A 19,589-nucleotide genomic window follows, 5' to 3' on the forward strand; every position below is an offset into this window, starting at 1 on the left:
GTGGTCCCTATTTTTCTACTTGCATTTTTATGTGCTTTTGAACTGCTAGGTTGGCAGAAGCTGGGACAAGTAACAGGCGCTCACTCTGTTACATAGCACTCGGGATTCGACCCGCCAAACTGCCGACCTTCTGATCGACAAGCTCAGCATCCTAACCCAATGACCTGCTACGTCCCTTTTCTATAGTCTAGCTATAGACAATTATAGTCAAGCTATAGACAAATATACATCTAGCTGCCTGTCAGGGGCAGTGAAAATCAAGTGATCATGAAATAATGTGGACATCTCTCCTGCGGGCCTTTTCAAAGAAAGGCCAGATTATTAATGAGTGGTATAACCCATAATATTTCTGTCTAAAATTATAATGAAAACCCTATTATTTATACTAGGTGTCTTCAAACTTGGCCCTTTTATGACTTGTAGACTTCAACTTTGGCCACCTAATGAGAAGGAAGGACTCACTGAAGAACAGCATAATTCTGGGAAAGATTGAGGGCAAGAGAAGAAAGGGACGACAGAGAATGAAGTGGCTGGATGGAGTCACTGAAGCAGTAGACGTGAGCTTAAATGGACTCCAGAAGATGGTAGAGGACAGAAAGGCCTGGAGGAAAGTTGTCCATGGGGTCGCAATGGGTCAGACACGACTTCGCAACTAACAACAACAAGACTTCAACTCCCAGAATTCCTCAGCCAGTGTGCCTGGCTGAGATATTCTGGGAGTTGAAGTTCAGAAGTCATAAAGGGGCCAAGTTTGAAGACCCCTGATTTATACAATAGATGTTCTTAATTATAATAAATTCAGGAACTACTGTTGCAATGAAAAGTTTAAGTTTAAGTTAAGTTTAAGTTTATTTGATTTCTATACCGCCCTTCTCCCAAGGGACTCAGGGCGGTTCACAGGGCATATATAAATAGCAGTACAAAAATTAAAAAGAAATTAAACCAATGCCCAATTAAATTAGAACAACAATAAAATAGTAAAAAAAAACCCATTAAGAAACCCATATTCCCCCATCAGGCCAGACCAGCTAGTTCAAATAAGTGGGTCTTCAGCCCGCGGCGGAAGGAGCGAAGGTCCGATGCCATCCGGAGCTCAACCGGCAGTTGGTTCCATAATGCCGGAGCACCCACAGAGAAGGCCCTCCCCCTGGGGGCCACCAGTCAACATTCCCTGACCGGAGGCACCCTGAGGAGGCCCTGTCTGTGGGCACGCACAGGGCGGAGGGGAGTTGACGCCGGCAGCAGGTGGTCCTCGAGGTATCCCGGACCCATGCCATGTAAGGACTTAAAGATCATAACCAAAACCTTGAACCTCACCCGGAAGACAACTGGTAACCAATGCAGCTCGCGGAGCAAAGGTGTAACATGGGAGTACCGGGAAACTCCCAAGACAACTCTTGCGGCCTCATTCTGTACCAGTTGGAGCCTCCGAGTGGTCTTCAAGGGAAGCCCCATGTAGAGAGCATTGCAGTAGTCCAGGCGAGAGGTCACGAGCGCATGAGTGACCATACACAGGGCATCCCGGTCCAGATAGGGCCGCAACTGGCGCACCAGGCGAACCTGGGCGAAAGCCCCCTTAGTCACGGCCACTATATGATCTTCCAGAGTAAGTCGTGAATCTAGGAGGACTCCCAAGTTGCGAGCCCTATCCACGGGGGGTAAGGACTCACCCCCCATAAGAAGAGATGGAATATTTTGAATGTCCCGGGATGCCGGAATGCACAGCCACTCAGTCTTGTCAGGGTTGAGTTGAAGTCTGTTCGTCCCCATCCAGGCCCGAACCGCCTCCAGGCAACGGGACATCACATCGAGGGCATCACTGGGGTGGTTTGGGGTCAAAATAAAAAGTTGGGTATCATCAGCATATTGATGATACCCAACTCCAAAACCACGAATGATCTCACCCAGCGGTTTCATGTAGATGTTGAACAGGAGAGGCGAGAGGACCGACCCCTGAGGAACTCCACAAGCGAGGGTCCTAGGGGTCGACCTCTGTCCTCCTGCCAACACCGACTGCGAGCGTCCCAGGAGAAAGGAGGAGAACCACTGAAGAACTGTGCCTCCCACTCCCAATCCCCTGAGACGCCGCAGCAGGATACCATGGATTATTTCTGAATGGTTGCATTATGTTGAAAATACGGTCCACTAGTTTTCTTCTCATTAGGATTTAAATATTTCTTTATTTTTATCTACATGTATATTTTTATGCAGTACGATATTATGAAATAGAATTACACTGTATTTTTGGGTTCTGAGTCTATTCAAAAACAGATTCTGTGAGGAACCTTCCAGACGTTTCCAGACTGGTGACAATGTCTGAATCTGAAAACACACTTCCATGGGTAAAATCTAAATTTTGGCACATAGTGCCAACCCTTTGAAGTAAGTTTACAAAACTCCACAATATATGCTGGAACTCGGTCTAAGTATACAATAGCAATAGAATCTTGAAAGCCTAACAGTGTTTTTTTCTTCTTCTCTTCCCTTCTTCTTATATCATTCTTATACCTTCTTATACCATCCAGAGTCAAGGCAGGTTCACTCAAGTTTCATTTGAACACATTCTTCCCAGGCTTAATTCCAGTTGCATCGTTTTTGGTTTTATTGTAGTGAGCCACCTAGAGTTCTGTTTATGATGAGTAGCCATACAAAACTTTTAAATAAACAATAATAAATACAGGTAATCCTTTATTTATGACCAGAATTAGGGCCAGAATTTCTGTTGCTAAGCAAGAAGGTTATGGGTGGATTTTGCAACATTTTGCCATGGTTGTTAAGCAAATCACTGCAGCTGGGTGAATCATGTGGTCATTAAGCGAACTGGGCTCCCCCCCGTTAACTTTGCTTTCTGGAAGCCAGCTGGAAGAGTTGCAAATGGCGACCACATGGCCCCGGGAACCTGCAACCATTGCAAATACATAGAAGTTACTGCGTGCCTGAATTTTTATCACGTGACCTTGAGGATGCTTGACAGTTAAGTGAGCTCTGGTTGTAAGCAGTGGCGGGATTCAGTCAGCTCATACCACTTCAGCAGAACTAGTAGCTAATTTTTTGTTACCCAGGCCCAGTATGGACTTCTGGAAGTGACATCCACACAGAGAAATTGTCAGGACCCACCTCAATCTAAATAATAATAATATAATAATAATAATAATAATAATAATAATAATAATAATAATAATAATAATAATAATAATAATAATAATAATAATAATAATAATAATAATATAAAGTTGGAAGGGACCTTGGAGGTCATCTAGTCCAACCCCCTACTCAGGCAGGAAACCCTATACCATTTCAGGCAAATGGCTGTCCAGTCTCTTCTTAAAAACCTCCAGTGTTGGAGCATTCACCACCTCTGGAGGCAGGTTGTTCCACTGGTTAATTGTTCTAACTGTCAGGAAGTTTCTCCTTAGTTCTAGGTTGCTTCTTTCCTTGACTAGTTTCCATCCGTTGCTTCTTGTCCTGCTTTCAGGTGCTTTGGAGAATAGCTTGACTCCCTCTTCTTTGTGGTAGCCCCTGAGATATTGGAACACTGCTATCATGTCACCCCTCACCCTTCTCTTCATTAAAGTACACATGCCCAATTCCAGCAACCGTTCCCTATATGTTTTAGCCTCCAGCCCCCTAATCATCTTGGTTGCTCTTCTCTGTACCCTTTCTAGAGCCTCGACATCTTTTTTACATCGTGGTGACCAAAACTGGATGCAGTATTCCAGGTGTGGCCTTACCAAAGCATTGTAAAGTGGTATTAGTACTTCACTTGATCTTGATTCTATCCCTCTGTTAATGCAGCCTAGCACTGTGTTGGCTTTTTTGGCAGCTGCAGCACACTGCTGGCTCATATTGAAGTGATTGTCTACTAAGACTCCGAGATCCCTCTCACAGTTACTACTATTGAGCAAGGTACCACCTATACTATACCTATGCATTTGATTTTTCCTGCCTAGGAAATAAGAACTCTTGGATGCAAGTTAGTCCAAAAAGGAAATGTTTACTAGGATGGAATCGATTGTGGCAATACAAGACGGGATCTAACAGAGTTACATTTCAATCCTATATAAAGCATTCCCATTTCAACCCCCTCCCCTCATCCATTTGGTCAGGCTCCCATCATTTACTTAGGTGTCAGGCCCTTCCGTGGGAAAGGGAACTCTCCTTGTGTTTATTGTTATTGCTTCTTCCTTTTCAGTTGTAAATGAAGATGCGATCCAGATCTCTCTCTCCCCCTCTCTCCCCCAGATCAAACGCTTCCCTGGTGTTTGAAGATGGCCTATTTCAATCTAAGTAACCATCCTCTCCCCCCCTCGGAGAGATGGCAGAATCCCCAGAATAAGCACAATATTCTAACCATACATTTATGAAATGTGATATAAATGGATTCTGACAGAAATGGTTATTCACATATCTGAATCCCACCACTGGTTGTAAGTCACTTTTTTCAGTACCATTGTAACTTTGAATAGTCACTAGATGAATGGTTGTAAGTTGAGCACTACCTATAAATAAATAGATATTTTGAAGGAGGCTTCACTGAGTTCAATGTGACCTACTCCCAGGCAAGTGTAACCTTTAGAATGTACCTTTATTCTGATTTGACAGCTACTCTATACATTTCCCTTTTATTGCTGTTGTTTTCAAAATAGGACTTATTACTAGTTATGGATTGTACATGAATGGCATTCTGGTGCAGAATTCCTCGGAACTGACCTATTATATTTCTGGCCTTTCTCCTTGGAGTCTCCATGCCTTCAGAGTTCAAGCATGCACAGCAAACGGCTGTGCTTTGGGGCCGCTGGTGAGTTCTTCCATTTACATTCTGAGAACGTAATAAATGTCATTTGATACTGAATATCAGAGTAATGGTGACGATTCTCAGTGGTCAGTATTAACCCATCTGACATTTTACAAAAATGCCATTAAAAGCTGCAATGGATTCAAATAGCTTACTACTAAGCACTTTTTCAAAATATCATATAGATACAGTAAAGTCAGAGAATTTGGGAAAGGGAGAAATGAGGAAAAAATGTGTATAATTGAAATTAAGGGAAGTTGATACATTTAAAAGGCACGACTTGCTTTAATCTGATTTATAAGGACACAGTTAAAGAATTACTATTCCAGGATGAGGAAAAAACTTGCTAGCTCTTCTTTGCCTGAAAAGTATGGTGTGAAACATTCATAGAAGATCAAACAAATTATACATCACACCTTGAAAGATGTTGTCCAAAGTGATACCTTGCTTTAAAAAGCTATGAATTTAAAATTAAGTATTTAATGATGTAGTAAAGCAGCAAATGATGCATGAGAATTTTTAATATTAGTTTCTCTTCACATTGAAAGCAAACATTTTATAACTTAAATGATATTTATATTGTTCTTTCATCTTAATCATTTTACAGTTTTGCAATGTTATGCTCTCGCAATGCATACTTTAAAAGTGTAAAATATTATTGTAATGTGCAGTATAAATTTTGTTATTATATTTCCCCGATTAAAAAAACACAGTTCAAGCACTATATCATGTGGTGTCAAGTATAATATATTCTCCGCCTTTGTGGAGCTTACCCCCCAGTAAAATCTGTGAGATAAAACCTCTCATTTTCCTCATCTTACTCAAAACAGGGGAGAAAAGTCAGAAGTACATATTGTAGCACTTCTGGCAAAATTTTACTTAACAACCTCCCAGTTTGTAATAACACCTTCACTGTGTGAAGATTACCCCAGGAAAGGATATCACTTTTTTTTTTTGGTTTTGTGTGGGGTTTTCCATTTTCTTCCCAAGATTCATTACTTTAAAATGCTAGTAATATCATTCATCTGTAAAACAGAATTGTGGACCTTATTACCATTAAACATTGTAGAGCTTGAATGGGGCTGATGAATATTTACTCTCGAAAGCACAAGTGGCTTTTTGCCAATTTTTTTACATATCTATCTATCTATCTATCTATCTATCTATCTATCTATCTATCTATCTATCTATCTATCCATACATACACATATACATATACATATACATATACATATACATATACATATACATATACATATACATATACATATACATATACATATACATATACATATACATATACATATACATATACATATACATACTGTATACATATACATATACATATATGAATGATTGAGGCATTTAGGAAACAATCCACCAATCCTTGTTAAATTGTTGCTGTTTGTCTTTCATATATTTCTTACCCCATAAGCCTATTTATAATGCATGAAAATTGCACAGCAATGACCGTGCTGGTAGAATTACACCCTTAAAATGTTTGCTTGTTCTCTTTCAAGTTCTCCCATCCCAGGTACAACATCATTATTTGTAAGATCACTTCCCATGTGGCATTAATGAAGTTTATTTGCCTTTTGTATTATCTCTTCTGATAATATAGTGTTTTCAGCACTGGTCCTCCTCTTCTACAGCGGTTACAAATCCTGTACTTTAACTGTCTCTTAATTGATCTGTGATTATCTGTATTACTTTCTCCAAAATAAAAAAACCCATTTTCCTGACCAGTGACCCACCTCTAGTCACAAAAACTGAAATACACTTCTATTTAAGAAACACAGGCCTAATCAAGATATTAAAGTACCAGAAGCACATTTGATTTTCTAAAGTATTTCTCTCTCTCTTTACCATTTATAACTTAGCTCTCTGATTCTTTTTAATAAAAACAAGGGCATCTCCCAACAGTAAGGTGATATTCTGCTTTTGGCTATTTTTACTACAGATCTTTTATTTAATGTGCCTGGAGTAAAGATTTGTATCCATAGGTTTGAGAATTGCTCTTGCATAACATTTTATTTTATTTTTTCAAAGAAGTGGCATGTGATTTCAGATTTGATGAAAAGCTAGGAAATTCATAGTTAAGAATATTAACTATATTTAAACAGAACATTACTTAAAAATCTGAACTAGCTTCAGTATGTTATTTATGGAAATAATTGCTATTATGTCTTTTTAACTGATCTAATACATTCTGACTAGAAGATTTGTCCCAAAAACAAATGAGAGATAATGTAATGATATGAGAGATAATATCAGATATATCTTGAACACTATTGAGGAAAACATGGAGAAAATAAAAGCAAAAACAGAATTTATCTGAAGAAGAAAACCAATATCTGCCCCAAATAACAGAATTTAATATCACCATTAAACCAGTTAAATACTTGAAACTCTTCTTTTTTATTAAAGAGTTTTAAAAACATTTTACAATACATATCCCCAAAACCACCCACCCCAAACCACCCCCTTCCCCCCCACTTCCCAGAGCTGAATACAGGGTTATAGATATAATAATCATATTCTAACTAAAATTATCCATTATAAAATTAACCAAATTCATAATGTGCTTTAACTCCCCTTTAACATAGATACATTCAAATTATTAAAAACATAATAATAATAACTTAAGCAAAAATATAATCAATACTAATACTAAAATTAATAACAATATCCCTCTAAAATCTACTCATAAGCTAAGTGGAACTTTTTAGTGCCATATTTATTCTGAATATAATCTATCCATCTTCTCCAAACTGAAATATATCTTTCTTGTGAATGATCCTTCAAATAAGCAGAAATCCTAGACATTTCTGCAAGATTTGATACTTTAAGTACCTATTCTTCTATAGTAGGCAAACTATCCTTCTTCCAGTATTGTCCCACCAGTAACCATGCTGCTGTTATCAAATTCAACATCAGATTGGTTTCTTTAGTATCACAATCTACAACAATACCCAATAAAAACAATTGTGGAGAAAACTTTAATACCTGAAACTCTTCTTAATGAAAAATAATAAAGACTTACTTAAAAGGTAACTTGGAAACTTAATGGAAGATATTCTAAGATTTAAAAAATTAAACTTGTTCTGATAAGGTAGAATATTAGGAGTAAAAATGAATATTTTACCAAGGATTAATTTTCTATTCCAAATTATTCCAGTGAAAATTGAAGATAAGGTATTAAATAAGTGGCAAAAACAAATAACAGGTATTATATACTCAAACAAAAGACCTAGGAATAAACTCAGGATTTTTCAAGTTAAGGTAGACTGGCATTAACAAATCTTAAACTGTATTATTCAACTAGCTGGATTAGATTACAGACTGGTTTCTATAACTCTACAATGGAGTTACTAGTAATGTTGGAGCAGGAATACCAAAAGGGTTACAGATCTTTGGTTGGATTCAAACAGAAGTATGCAATTAATAAGGTATCATTCAACTATAAATAGTAAAAAATATGTGATAAATATAGACATTCTTTCTATATGGAGCAAAGTATGCAATAGGGTATCCCAAGGCTCTGTCTTAGGCCCAGTACTCTTCAATTTCTTCATCCCATAAGAGCTGTGGTGGCACAGTACTGCAGGGTGACTCACTGCTCACTCCAGGAGTTCAATTCCCATTGGCTAAAGAGTTCTGCAGCTCCAGTCTAGTAATACTAGATAATCTAGTGGTGGTTTGAATGCAATATTGCAGGCAAACTCTGCCCACTGCCAGGAGTTCGATCCTGACTGATCCAAGGTTGACTCAGCCTTTCATCCTTCTGAGGTCGGTAAAATGAGGACCCAGATTTTTGGGGGCAATATGCTGACTCTGTAAACTGCTTAGAGAAGGCTGTAAAGCACTGTGAAGTGGTATATAAGTCTAAGTGCTATTGCTATAAACTGGGGGTAAGGGATGGAAGGGGAACTCATCAAATGTGCACATGACATCAACCCAACCCTCCAAAAGATAAGTTCAAGATACAGAAGGATCTCGACAGACCTAAACACTGGGCCCTATCTAACAAAATGAAATTCAATGTTGAAAAAAGTAAGGATCTATATTTAGGCAAGAAAAACCAAATGTGAGGTATAGAATTAGTGGTAATTGGCTCAATGGTAGTAACTGTGAGAGGAATCTTGGAGTCCTAGTGAACAATCACTTAAATATGAGCCAGCAGTGTGCTGCAGCTGCCAAAAATCCAACACAGTTCTAGGCTGCATTAACTGAGGGATAGAATCAAGATCACGTGAATTGTTATTACCACTTTACAATGCCTTGGAAAGATCACACTTGGAATATTACATCCAGTTTTGGTTGCCATGGTATAAAAAAGATGTTGAGTCTCTAGAAAGAGTCCAGAGAAGAGCAACAAAGATGATTAGAGGACTGGAGGTTAAAACATATAAAGAAAGATTGCAGGAATTTGTTTTGACTAGTTTAATGAAAAGAAGGACTAGCGGTGACATAATAACAGTGTTCCAATTCTAAGGGGCTTCCCCCAAAAGAGGGGGTCATCCTATTTTCCAAAACACCTGAAGACAGGTCAAGAAGTAATGGATGGAAAGTAACCAAGGACAGAATTAACTTAGAATTAAGGAGAACTTTCTTGACAGTTAGAACAATTAATCAATGGAATGACCTGCTTTTAGATGTTGTGGCTGCTTCAACATTGGAGGTTTTAAAGAAGAGATTGGACAATTATTTGTCTGAAATAGTATAGGGTTTCCTGCCTGAGCAGGGGGTTGAACTAGAAGACCTCTAAGGTCCCTTCCAACTTTGTTATTCTCTTAAAAAGATTATGCTGCAACTTGCTTTACAATTAGACATTCATTTTCATGAAGGTGAATGTACAAAATAATTTGATCAGGGGGATGACAATTCATATAGATTCCAGGACTTAATTCTTAATAAAACAAAGAAGAAACCTCTCAAGAGTCAATATGGTCAGTATTGCCCGTTGGTTTCATTCTCTTATTTCAATTCCATCCCAAATAATTCCATCGCTTTTATTTTTAATTCCATTCACTCTACTGGTATTTCCTTGTTTAGAAATTCATAAAACTTTTAAAAAATCATTTATTTATATACTGTATGCCCTTTTAAATCTTAATCTTAATCTTGCTCTCTTTGACATTTTCACACAGCAGCCTTAAATGCCTCCATTGCTGTAAATAAAGCCAATTTAAGAACACACAATCTGGGTGTCATGTCTTATCACTGATGCTGATCAGATGTTCTGTCGGGTTGGAGATTTCATGGCCCCCAATTGATGGGTTTCTCAACTTCATTCCTCCCGCTACTCATGCCTGGAAAGCAAGCAGCAATTACTTTTTTTCCCTATGACTAGATTTTTTTAGGACGTATGTTTTCCATTTTTGTGACTAACCACCCTCCAGCAATCATGGAAAGTGTGCAGCTAAAAAGGAATGTAAAGATAATTTGATCCAAGCACCTGCTTGGTATAGGAAATGTTAATGATAGTGGTGATGAAAATTTTCACCCATCTTTTAGTGAATTGGTGGGAGTTGGGGAAACTGTAGCAATGGTTATAAATGATACCTAGCAATTAGTAGGATAAACTAGTAAACTGCTGTCAGTTCATTCCAGTCCCACTCAGAAAGATAAAGTTAGAAATATGTAGGGATAGACAGTATCACCATCAGATCTATTCATAACTGGCTGATAAACCACACACAACTGGAACTGCATCTACATGGAGGGAAATGAACAGTGGGGTACCACAAAGCTCTGTTTTAGGACCAGTACTCTTCAATATTTTCATAAATGATTTAGATGAGGGAATAGAAGGGGAACTCATCAAATTTGCAGATGACACTAAGCTGGCAGGAATAGCCAACACCTCAGAAGATACCTCGAGATCCATAAGGATCTCGACAGACTTGAACACTGAACAAAATGAAATGAAATGAACAAAATGAAATAAGGTTTTACAGTTAGACAAGAAAAAAACAAATGTATGGGTATAGAATTGCTGGTACCTGCCTTAATAGCAGCAACTGTGAGAAGGATTTAGAAGTCCTATTAGACAACTTCTTAAACATGAGCCAGCAGTGGGCAATAGCTGCCAAAAAAAGCCAATGCAGTTGTAGGCTGCATCAACAGAGGGATAGCATCAAGATCACAAGAAGTGATAGTACCACTCTATACTGCACTAGTGAGGCCACGCTTGGAATAGTGTGTCCAGTTCTGGTCACCATGATACAAGAAAGATGTTGAGGTCCTAGAAAGAGTGCAGAGAAGAGCAACAAAAATGACAAAGGGTTTGGAGGCTAAACTGTACAATGAATGGCTATGGGGATTAGAAGTGTTTAGTCTAATAAATAGAAGGATTAGGGTGACATGATAGCTGTCTTGAGAGGATATCATAGAAAAGAAGGGGTTGAATTATACCCCAAAGCACCTGATGACAGGACAAGAAGCAGCGGGCAGAAGCTCATTAAAAATAGAAGCAACCTGGAAGTAAGAAGAAATTTAGTGACAGTGAGAACAATTAATCAGTGGGATGGCTTGTCTCCCAGAGTTGTGGCTGCTCCATTGTTGGAGGTTTTCAAGAAAAGATTGAACAACCATTTGTCCAGGATGATATAAGGTCTCTTGACTTGGACAGCCCTATGATTCTATTCTATTTTGTTCTTAGTAAAATTGAAGAGCCATAGCTTAAGTTTTCAGATTCATTCCTCCATTTGCAAGTTTCAGAAATCTGTGCTAATGTGCTAATGGTGGGGAGAATACTGGAACTCATTTTCCAGTAACCAGGGAAAGCTGATTTAATGTTGAGAAGCAAGCTATTCTTCCCCAGTCCAGTATTTGTGCTTGAACATAAAGTATTGCATTGTTATGAATGAAACAGTGAGGTCACTGTGATTTGCCTAGACAGACAAATCATTTGAAGATGGATGTAGAAGTCATTAATAACTGTACAGGACATCCTTTCTTAACTTATCACCTTTCAGAACAATTGGAACTGTAATTATGAACAGTGTTGGCATGTTTGATGGACACTTTAATTGATAGAGAAAACAAGATGTTTCCAGGAGGACTAGCAAAAAGAAATGGGCTGGGAGCCCAAAAGTAAGTAGGCAGACCCAGAACTTTAAACCTGGGCAAAGAGTCAGCAGAACTTACAAACAAAACAAAGACATCTTGGACAACTATGATTATAAGCAAAGCCTAGCAATTGTTTCTTATCAGAATCGCTGTTATGGACTTCTCCTTAGGTAGTATTCTTCTGTGGTTGTATGGAAAGACTCTACAGAACTGCGAAAATGGTAGCTGGCTATGGACCTGAAAAGTAATGCAAATAGATGCACAGCAAGTATTCCCAGTTATTGTCTCAGAGATTGGGTAGTATTTTTAAATCTTCAGTAGGAAATAGTGGCAACAAATGATGTTAATAACAATTGATATTATTAATATTTATTCCACTTACATATTCCAGAAGTACAAAGAAAATATTGTAATAGGTTTCCTGTCCATCTCACCCTGTCCAAGAGTAATTTCATTATTTGGATAGTTTTAGTTTACTTGTAGTCAAAGGTAAGTGTAATATCTTTCTTAGCAATGTATTTGGATATAGAAATTTACATTAGAGAGAGTAGAAGAAAACATAGGTGCAGCACTGGTAGATTACAACACTATTTTCTCTTTCTTCTTCCTTTTATGATACTCAGGTAAAAGCTCATACAACTGAAGATGTACCTAAAGGAAACATTGAACTGTTTGTTATTAATGGTGGAGCCAAAGAAGTTAAAGTGAAATGGTTTCCTCTGAGTGAACCCAATGGGCAAATAATGTATGCTGTTCTTTTCACTGGAATCTTCTATGCTGACAAAGGTATTTCCATTTTGATACATTACTGGAGAGCTGAAGTTTTACTTGCTCCTTAAGATATTTACAAAATAAGTGTTTTATTAAAACATGAATCTGATATTGCTTAAATCTATAGCACAGAAACACAAAAGCAACAGAATTATTTTAAAGTAAAAATGGAAAACATTGACTTTGATGGAACTTGAAAATATGATGTTGGGCCTTCAGCAATGATTCTTAAATGCTGTTTCAGACTTACAAGTATACCATCACCAATCTACCTGTGGAGGAATCTCCTTTCTAATAGAATTGTTTAGTAAGCTGAACATATCTCTGCGCATTACTGTGTTGAATTATATCCATCCATAGAAAAAAGAGCTTAACTTACTCATGACTAAGTTAAATTGACTATAATGGACCTATTCTGCAGAGATGGAGGTCAAGGATATGAAGGGACCGTGCACAGAAAACTGCCTGCCTTAGTATCCTGTTATCCGCATGTCTAGGAGCTCATTCCAATTAGCACTGCCAAGGACTGCCAGGAACCAGCTAGATATGAGAGACTCTGCCCTGGCTGGGATGTTTGGATGTTCTTTAAGATTGACTAGGGAGTACACCAATAGACAATGCTTTCGCTGTGCGTTATTTCCTGCTTGTTAAAACTGTATAAATACAATAAACTCTGCATAGGCAGACAGACATTTTGGGAGACCCTGCGATGACTGGTTTCTGAATCCAACACTATTCAAATTATATCTGTTTCTCTATTATATTTATTTAATTTAATTTTTAAGGCCACCTGACCCATTAACAATTTCTGGGCAACTTACAATTATGGTATATCAAAGTAATGTGTTCTTATTTAATTCAGTATAGTGCCATAATAAATTAATTTCTCCATAAAGGAGATTTCCATCTAACTCTAGAGTTTGCTGCTTAGATTAATTATTTTGCACTGGTGTTTTTTTATGGTGCTCACCATCTTCTGTCATTATTATTATTATTATTATTATTATTATTATTATTATTATTATTATTATTATTAATTTTTATTTAGCAAAGTATTAATAGTAAGATATTACATCTGGCATTTTCACAATTTTTGGGGGGGATTACTTTGGTTAAATTATTTGGTTAAAAATTGTGAATCATTTTTTTTAAATATTGTTTTTATTTTACCTCTTTAACAAACATAGGAAGAAAAGTTATTTGGACATCATGTAGGAAGACTGACTGGAGGTCTGAATTTAGCAGATCTGTTCCAGCTTCCACAAAATCTATTTCTTATTTAGTCGCTATTATTTTACTGAGCAATTTCAGAGGAATAAACATTTTCTGACAGATTTATGGATTTGGACTTGCCATTATTTGTTTTATTCTTTCCCCTAAGATTAGCCCGAACCCTAAGATTTTTTTCCTTCTTGGTTACCAGAAACTATGCTGGCAGCCTAGCCACTATATTCTTGTCAGTACTTCAAAAAAATCATTTGGGGGAGGGGAGGGCAGATCACAGCCACAATGAAAAATAGTAAAGAACATTTGGAAAAAATATAGTTCATTTTGTGAAAATAAATCTGTTTTTCAGAAAAAAATATCCTGTTTGGGGGAAAAAAATTCTTCTTCTCTTTTATAAAGTGAAGGTTTTGATGGTTCTGCTATAAAACACTTGTAGGATTGTAAGGTGAGGGAGTGATGGGGGTGGGTGGGTGGATAAAGAAGCAATATTTTGGTAGGGCTTATGACAGCTAAGTCATTTCCATCAAGGGAGAAGGGTGAATAATTGAGAAGATATATTCCCCTTTGTGTTTAATTTTGCATTGTTTTTTTTTCCTCTGGAAAAAAAAATCCTTTTTCCTTCTAAGCTATGTCATTCCTGGTTGTCACCCCATCTCTCAGACCATCAAAACTATATTAAATGTTGCAAAGCTGTGTGGCAAGAGAACTTCACAAAAGTCAGAACCCATTTACAGAGCAGCCCTTGTAGAAAATGTATTCTGTTCTCGGCAGAATTTTCCTTCAGTTCTTTCCACTGAGAAGTTTACTGATTTCTCCCAGTGGAATCTGCTGGAATTTATCGGTTCATGGTTGGCAGTCACAGATTAAGGTAAATGTCGATCCGTAATGACCTTCTACATGTTAGTATTGCAGTAAAGCTGGGCTTTTATGTCAAAGATATCGGAGAGGGAGCTATTACACATGACAGGGGTGATCAAGGGACTCCAGACCAAGGCAAGCATTATTAAATATTGACTAGTTCTGTGATTTATGTAGAGCTGGAGGAAAAAAGTGACTTTTTAACCATTATATATTCTTCAGCAACGAAAACCAGCCATTTATCTCCTGCTGGTAATAAAGCACACAGTCCCTGCATATTTTAGTATAGAGTCAGGGGTGGGCGTGGGGAGGGCACATGGGCTTATAAATGAGATGGACTCTTTCTTGATAACATTTCGGTTGGTTAATTGCCAAAAGCAAAACAAGTCCATTGGAAGCAGAGACAATTTTGACCTGGGAAGTTCCTCTGTTGCTTCAGGTTGGGAGGAAAAGAGGAAGGGGAAAACCTATTTAAGAAATGGACTGCAGGAAAAAATCTTTTCATTTTCTCTTCCTCTCATGATAGAATCTTTGCTTGGCAATGCCAAATAAATAAAAGTCATTTCAATGCAGTGTCCCTTACAAATTCAAAATAGCTATTGTGGCTAACACTTATGCAGGATTTTTTTTAGGGGGTGGGGTAGTTAATTTCTATGTAAAAAAGAAATTAAACATCAATTCAGCAAACTTACGACACCATCTCCTCGATAGATTTACATAGAACTTACTGAATTGTCTGGTAGTTAATTGGACATTTCCTTGACATAATTGACTGTATTTCATCCATAGCTGCACTGTCTGGTAAAAAGACAGTACTAAAATGTTTATGTTAAGCTGCACTGAAACTTAATTTGTACAAAAAAAATACAGCTTTTCCAATTCAGGTTAGCAGTCCCCTAGTGGGAATTCAAAGCTGCTAATGTAGAGGACTAAATGATAAAGCAAGCTTCAGACACTAGATTTAAAAATCAAGCCTGAACAGATTACAGAAAATTATATAACATAACATAGTGACAGCCTTTGTTGTTGTTGTTGTTGTTGTTGTTCATGTTCAAGACTCTTAACTTGGAAAGTTTTAGTAATCTGGCATTCAGAAAAATGTGTTCAGGTTTCTATTGGCAAGCCACATGTTATAATGCTTCATGTATTGAGCCCAAATTATCTGCTTCATCTAAACATATGTCAGATGACAACTGAAACCCCTCCAGAAAGGTTGTATTCATTTCCAAGCTGGGTCAGTATATGTAGATCTTTGGTCATTCGGGTTTTTCCCCACATAGAATTGGAGGTATCAGGGCAACGTTTCGACGAAATCTCACTTGTAATCCTCAGGCTGGTGGCTTCAGCTTCGTTCTTCTGGGAGAAGTATGTGGTAGTGGCTGTTTTTTCTTCTTTTTTAAACTGCCAGAGGGGGTGTGGTCTGTGGATGGAGGTGTGCTCTGATTGGGTGGGGGTTAGCTGTGTTCTGATTGGGTGGGAGTGTGTTTTGAATGGGGGCTGTGTTCTGATTGGGTGGGGATGTGTTTTGAGTGGATGGGCTGGTCTCAGCTGCCAGCCTTAGACCTGAACTGGTGAGTTGTGCTGCTTTTGTTTGGCTCCGTGTTTGTGGTGGTGCCATGTTTTTATAGTGGGTGTCAGTTTGCTTATTGTGTGGTTTGGAGGGGTTTAAAGTGGCTGTTGTTGCAGCTGTAGTTAGGTTTCTGTTTTGTGGTTGTGTGTCGTTATCGTGGGTTCGGATTTGCTTTTTGAATGGTTGTGTGGTGGTAATGTCATGTGATGTTATCATGAGTTTGGGTCTGGTATCATTCTTGGTGGTTGGGACTCATCTGTCAATCAAGGCGGGTTTCCAAATGGCTGGTAGGCGAGAGGTATCATCTCGTTTGTTCATGCTGTGGGGGCATTTTTCTATCTTGATTCATTTGTATATGAATAATACAAATAATAAAAGCAAAGGGCTCAGAATTTTTTTAAAAAACAATATAGAACCTTAGTTATAGCTAACTATTCAAAGCAACATTAGACCAATGAAGAAAACTAAGCAATCATTATCAATGTTACCTGGTAGAAAAACCTGTTAATTTTGACATAATGATGAAATCTTGTTTTATGTAATTCTATAGTATGTTCATACTTTGAACATGGCAAAGATTTTGGTAACAGTGAAAAGCAAGCAGAACAGAATAACAGAACAGAATAACAGAGTTGGAAGGGATGTTGGAGGTCATCTAGTCCAACCCCCTGCTCGAGCAGGAGACCCTATAACCATTTCAGACAAATGGTTGTTCAGTCTCTTTTTGAAAGCCTCCAGTGATGAAGCACCCACAACCTATGAAGGCAAGCTGTTCCATTGGTTGATTGCTCTCACCGTTAGGAAATTTCTCCATAGTTCTAGGTTGCTTCTCTCCTTGGTTAGTTCCAACCATTGTTTGTCTTGCCTTTTGGAAAATAGTTTGACCAAGCAATAGTTAATGGTAATGCTGCTGAAGAAAATGTTTAAAATGTATCAATATATATTCATATACTTTCAACAAATTAGTCCATTTTAGGTAGGATTGCAGAATACAATCTTTGTAAAATGTGGCTAAATTAAGACTTTTTTAAAAAAAATACAACTGTTGCCACTTATCTATAAAGGGGGAGACAAATGTGCTTTTCTGATCAAACAAGTGAAGCACAAGAGTTGCTAAGGGAGGAGACAGTATTGTGTCAGTTGGCTTAGCTTTTTGCTAGAGTAAATCACTTATAATTTAGATGGGAGTTGCATATATGAATAATGGCCAATTAAAAAATCCTTACTCCCTGCATCTTGAAGATATGGTATATTGAGAATGGTTGAAACAAGATTTATGTATCATTATGCTTTGTGTAAAATATATATTATGTGCATAATAACATTTTTTGTTTCAAGACATATTACTAAATATGAATATCAACCATACTATTGATTTACTCTATGAACAGGGGCACTTAATTTGATCGTATATAGTTTTTTACCTGAACGTTTATTCAAAATGATGTTATAAAATGATGCTCCCAGGAGTAGTAAGAAATTTGTATAAATATAATTAGCACTAAGATGGATAATGTACATAAATCTTTTTTTTAAGTAGTTGTCTTTGAAAGTGATGTTCATACTAGCATCTGGATTTTAAGGCTATCCAAGAAATTTGCATGCAAAAGTGAGTTGAAGAAATTATTTTTTTTATTTCTAAGACTGTATACCTAAATGAAGGTGCTCCCTGTTAATAGTTCATAAAGAAGGTATTAAAACAAGGCTACAGTTTTAAGCATTATTTCTTGCTCTGAAAGCTTTTCAGGAGAAAAGTTTATTATGGGGAATGGATATAGACTTTTATGCTATGGTAGATTTTTTTTATTATTTAATATAAACATATAGTTCACTTAGTCATCAAATAAGGTAGACAGTAGATCCATTTACAAACAGAGAGTTAACAGTTAAATGACTGATCAGTGATGCTGACTCTTAAGTCACTGAATTCTACTGGACAACATTGTTGTTGTATTATTTTTATTCAAAAGCATGTAATATATGATATCACTTTCATGTTCAGTTGGTAAAGCCAGGACCATATTGAATAACAAATGGAGACAGCCATTTTTTGTACATTATTCTAACTTTCTGTAGTGAATTTTGGCATTATCAGTATTTATTAAATCCTATTATATCTATAGGGTTTAATTTGTTCAATATACCAAAAAAATGGAATAAAATTGATCTGTGATTGAATGGACTAAATTATATCAATTCATTGTTGCTCAAAAAAGAGTTTATTTTGTTATTATAAAATCAATTGCATCCCACTTTTTATACTCTGGAGTGATTGCCTACAGTTGGAATCAATGAAAGTGCAAGTGAAAACAATCAGCCTGGATATTTGATTATGGACTTAAGGACCTTTTCCTTTGTTTTGCTCAACTAATCTTTTTTCTGCATTGTCCCTGGAGAATTGAACATTTTTATTTACAATAATTCTGAACACCAGTCAAATACACAAAAGGGGGAGAGGATAGAAAGCCCATAATTGATTATTCTGGGATCTTTTTATTATATGGAAAGGTATACTAGTGCAATTGTTTTTTCAGGTGAATAAAGACATTATATTAATGGGCTTGTTTAATATAAGTAATAATGGTTGTAACAGAGTTTGTGTACTTTATGTAGCTGAATCATAGTTAGTAAAGAACTTTTATGTGAAATATTTAAAATATGATTAAGAAAGATTTACAGAGGCCAAATGGATCAGCTTCACTGCCTTCTATAGGCTTAGTTCCACCTTTGTTCTTGCAGAAGCAGAATAAATCATTTTAATTTTCTTAATGAAATATTTTGCATGCTGGGAAATGTGTGCATGCCCTCTGTGCAAGTTTGTATGTCTTCTAAAGATTACTAAAGTCTTAAAGTTATGTGTATTATACTCTTTCAACATACAGATTAAATGCAATCTGATGTGAATATATTGAAAAGAGAATGGCATGCTTAAATTAATATACTAGGCTGTAAGTAATTCTATAAAATGTTTGGTAGTAAATGGTGATGTAGAATATTAAGTAAATTGTTCTTATTTAATCGCTAGACAATTATCAGATCCATGTAGTTTTCGGAAATCATTTTAGTTCTCATTTGTGTCAAAGAAGAACAGAGGCAAAGTTTAATGCTATTAATGTGTTCTTGTTGCTCAATTAAAAGATACAGTTTTACTTTCTTTACCTCATGAGTCTGAGAAACAATTAAATTCCTGCAACTAGACAAGTGTTTGGCTAAGCAGCTGGGTAAAGAATCATAATTTGGGAGATACTTATTTTTGTTTCAAAAAGTGATGAAGAAGAAGCATTGACAATTGAA

General features: G+C 36.9%; 1 protein-coding gene across 1 annotated transcript in view; it reads left to right on the forward strand.

The window, feature by feature from the left end:
- Positions 1 to 19,589, forward strand: part of USH2A (usherin) — a gene marked incomplete at both ends in the record, with an annotated part of 493,855 nt that overhangs the window by 268,305 nt on the left and 205,961 nt on the right. The window contains 2 exons of the mRNA XM_081312822.1: positions 4,647 to 4,798; positions 12,493 to 12,655. Of these exons, the coding sequence (XP_081168948.1) occupies positions 4,647 to 4,798; positions 12,493 to 12,655 (315 nt within the window). The remainder of the gene's footprint in view (positions 1 to 4,646; positions 4,799 to 12,492; positions 12,656 to 19,589) is intronic.

Source organism: Vipera berus (genome assembly GCF_964194415.1).
Source record: "Vipera berus genome assembly, chromosome: 1".
NCBI classification, from domain to species: Eukaryota; Metazoa; Chordata; class Lepidosauria; order Squamata; family Viperidae; genus Vipera; species Vipera berus.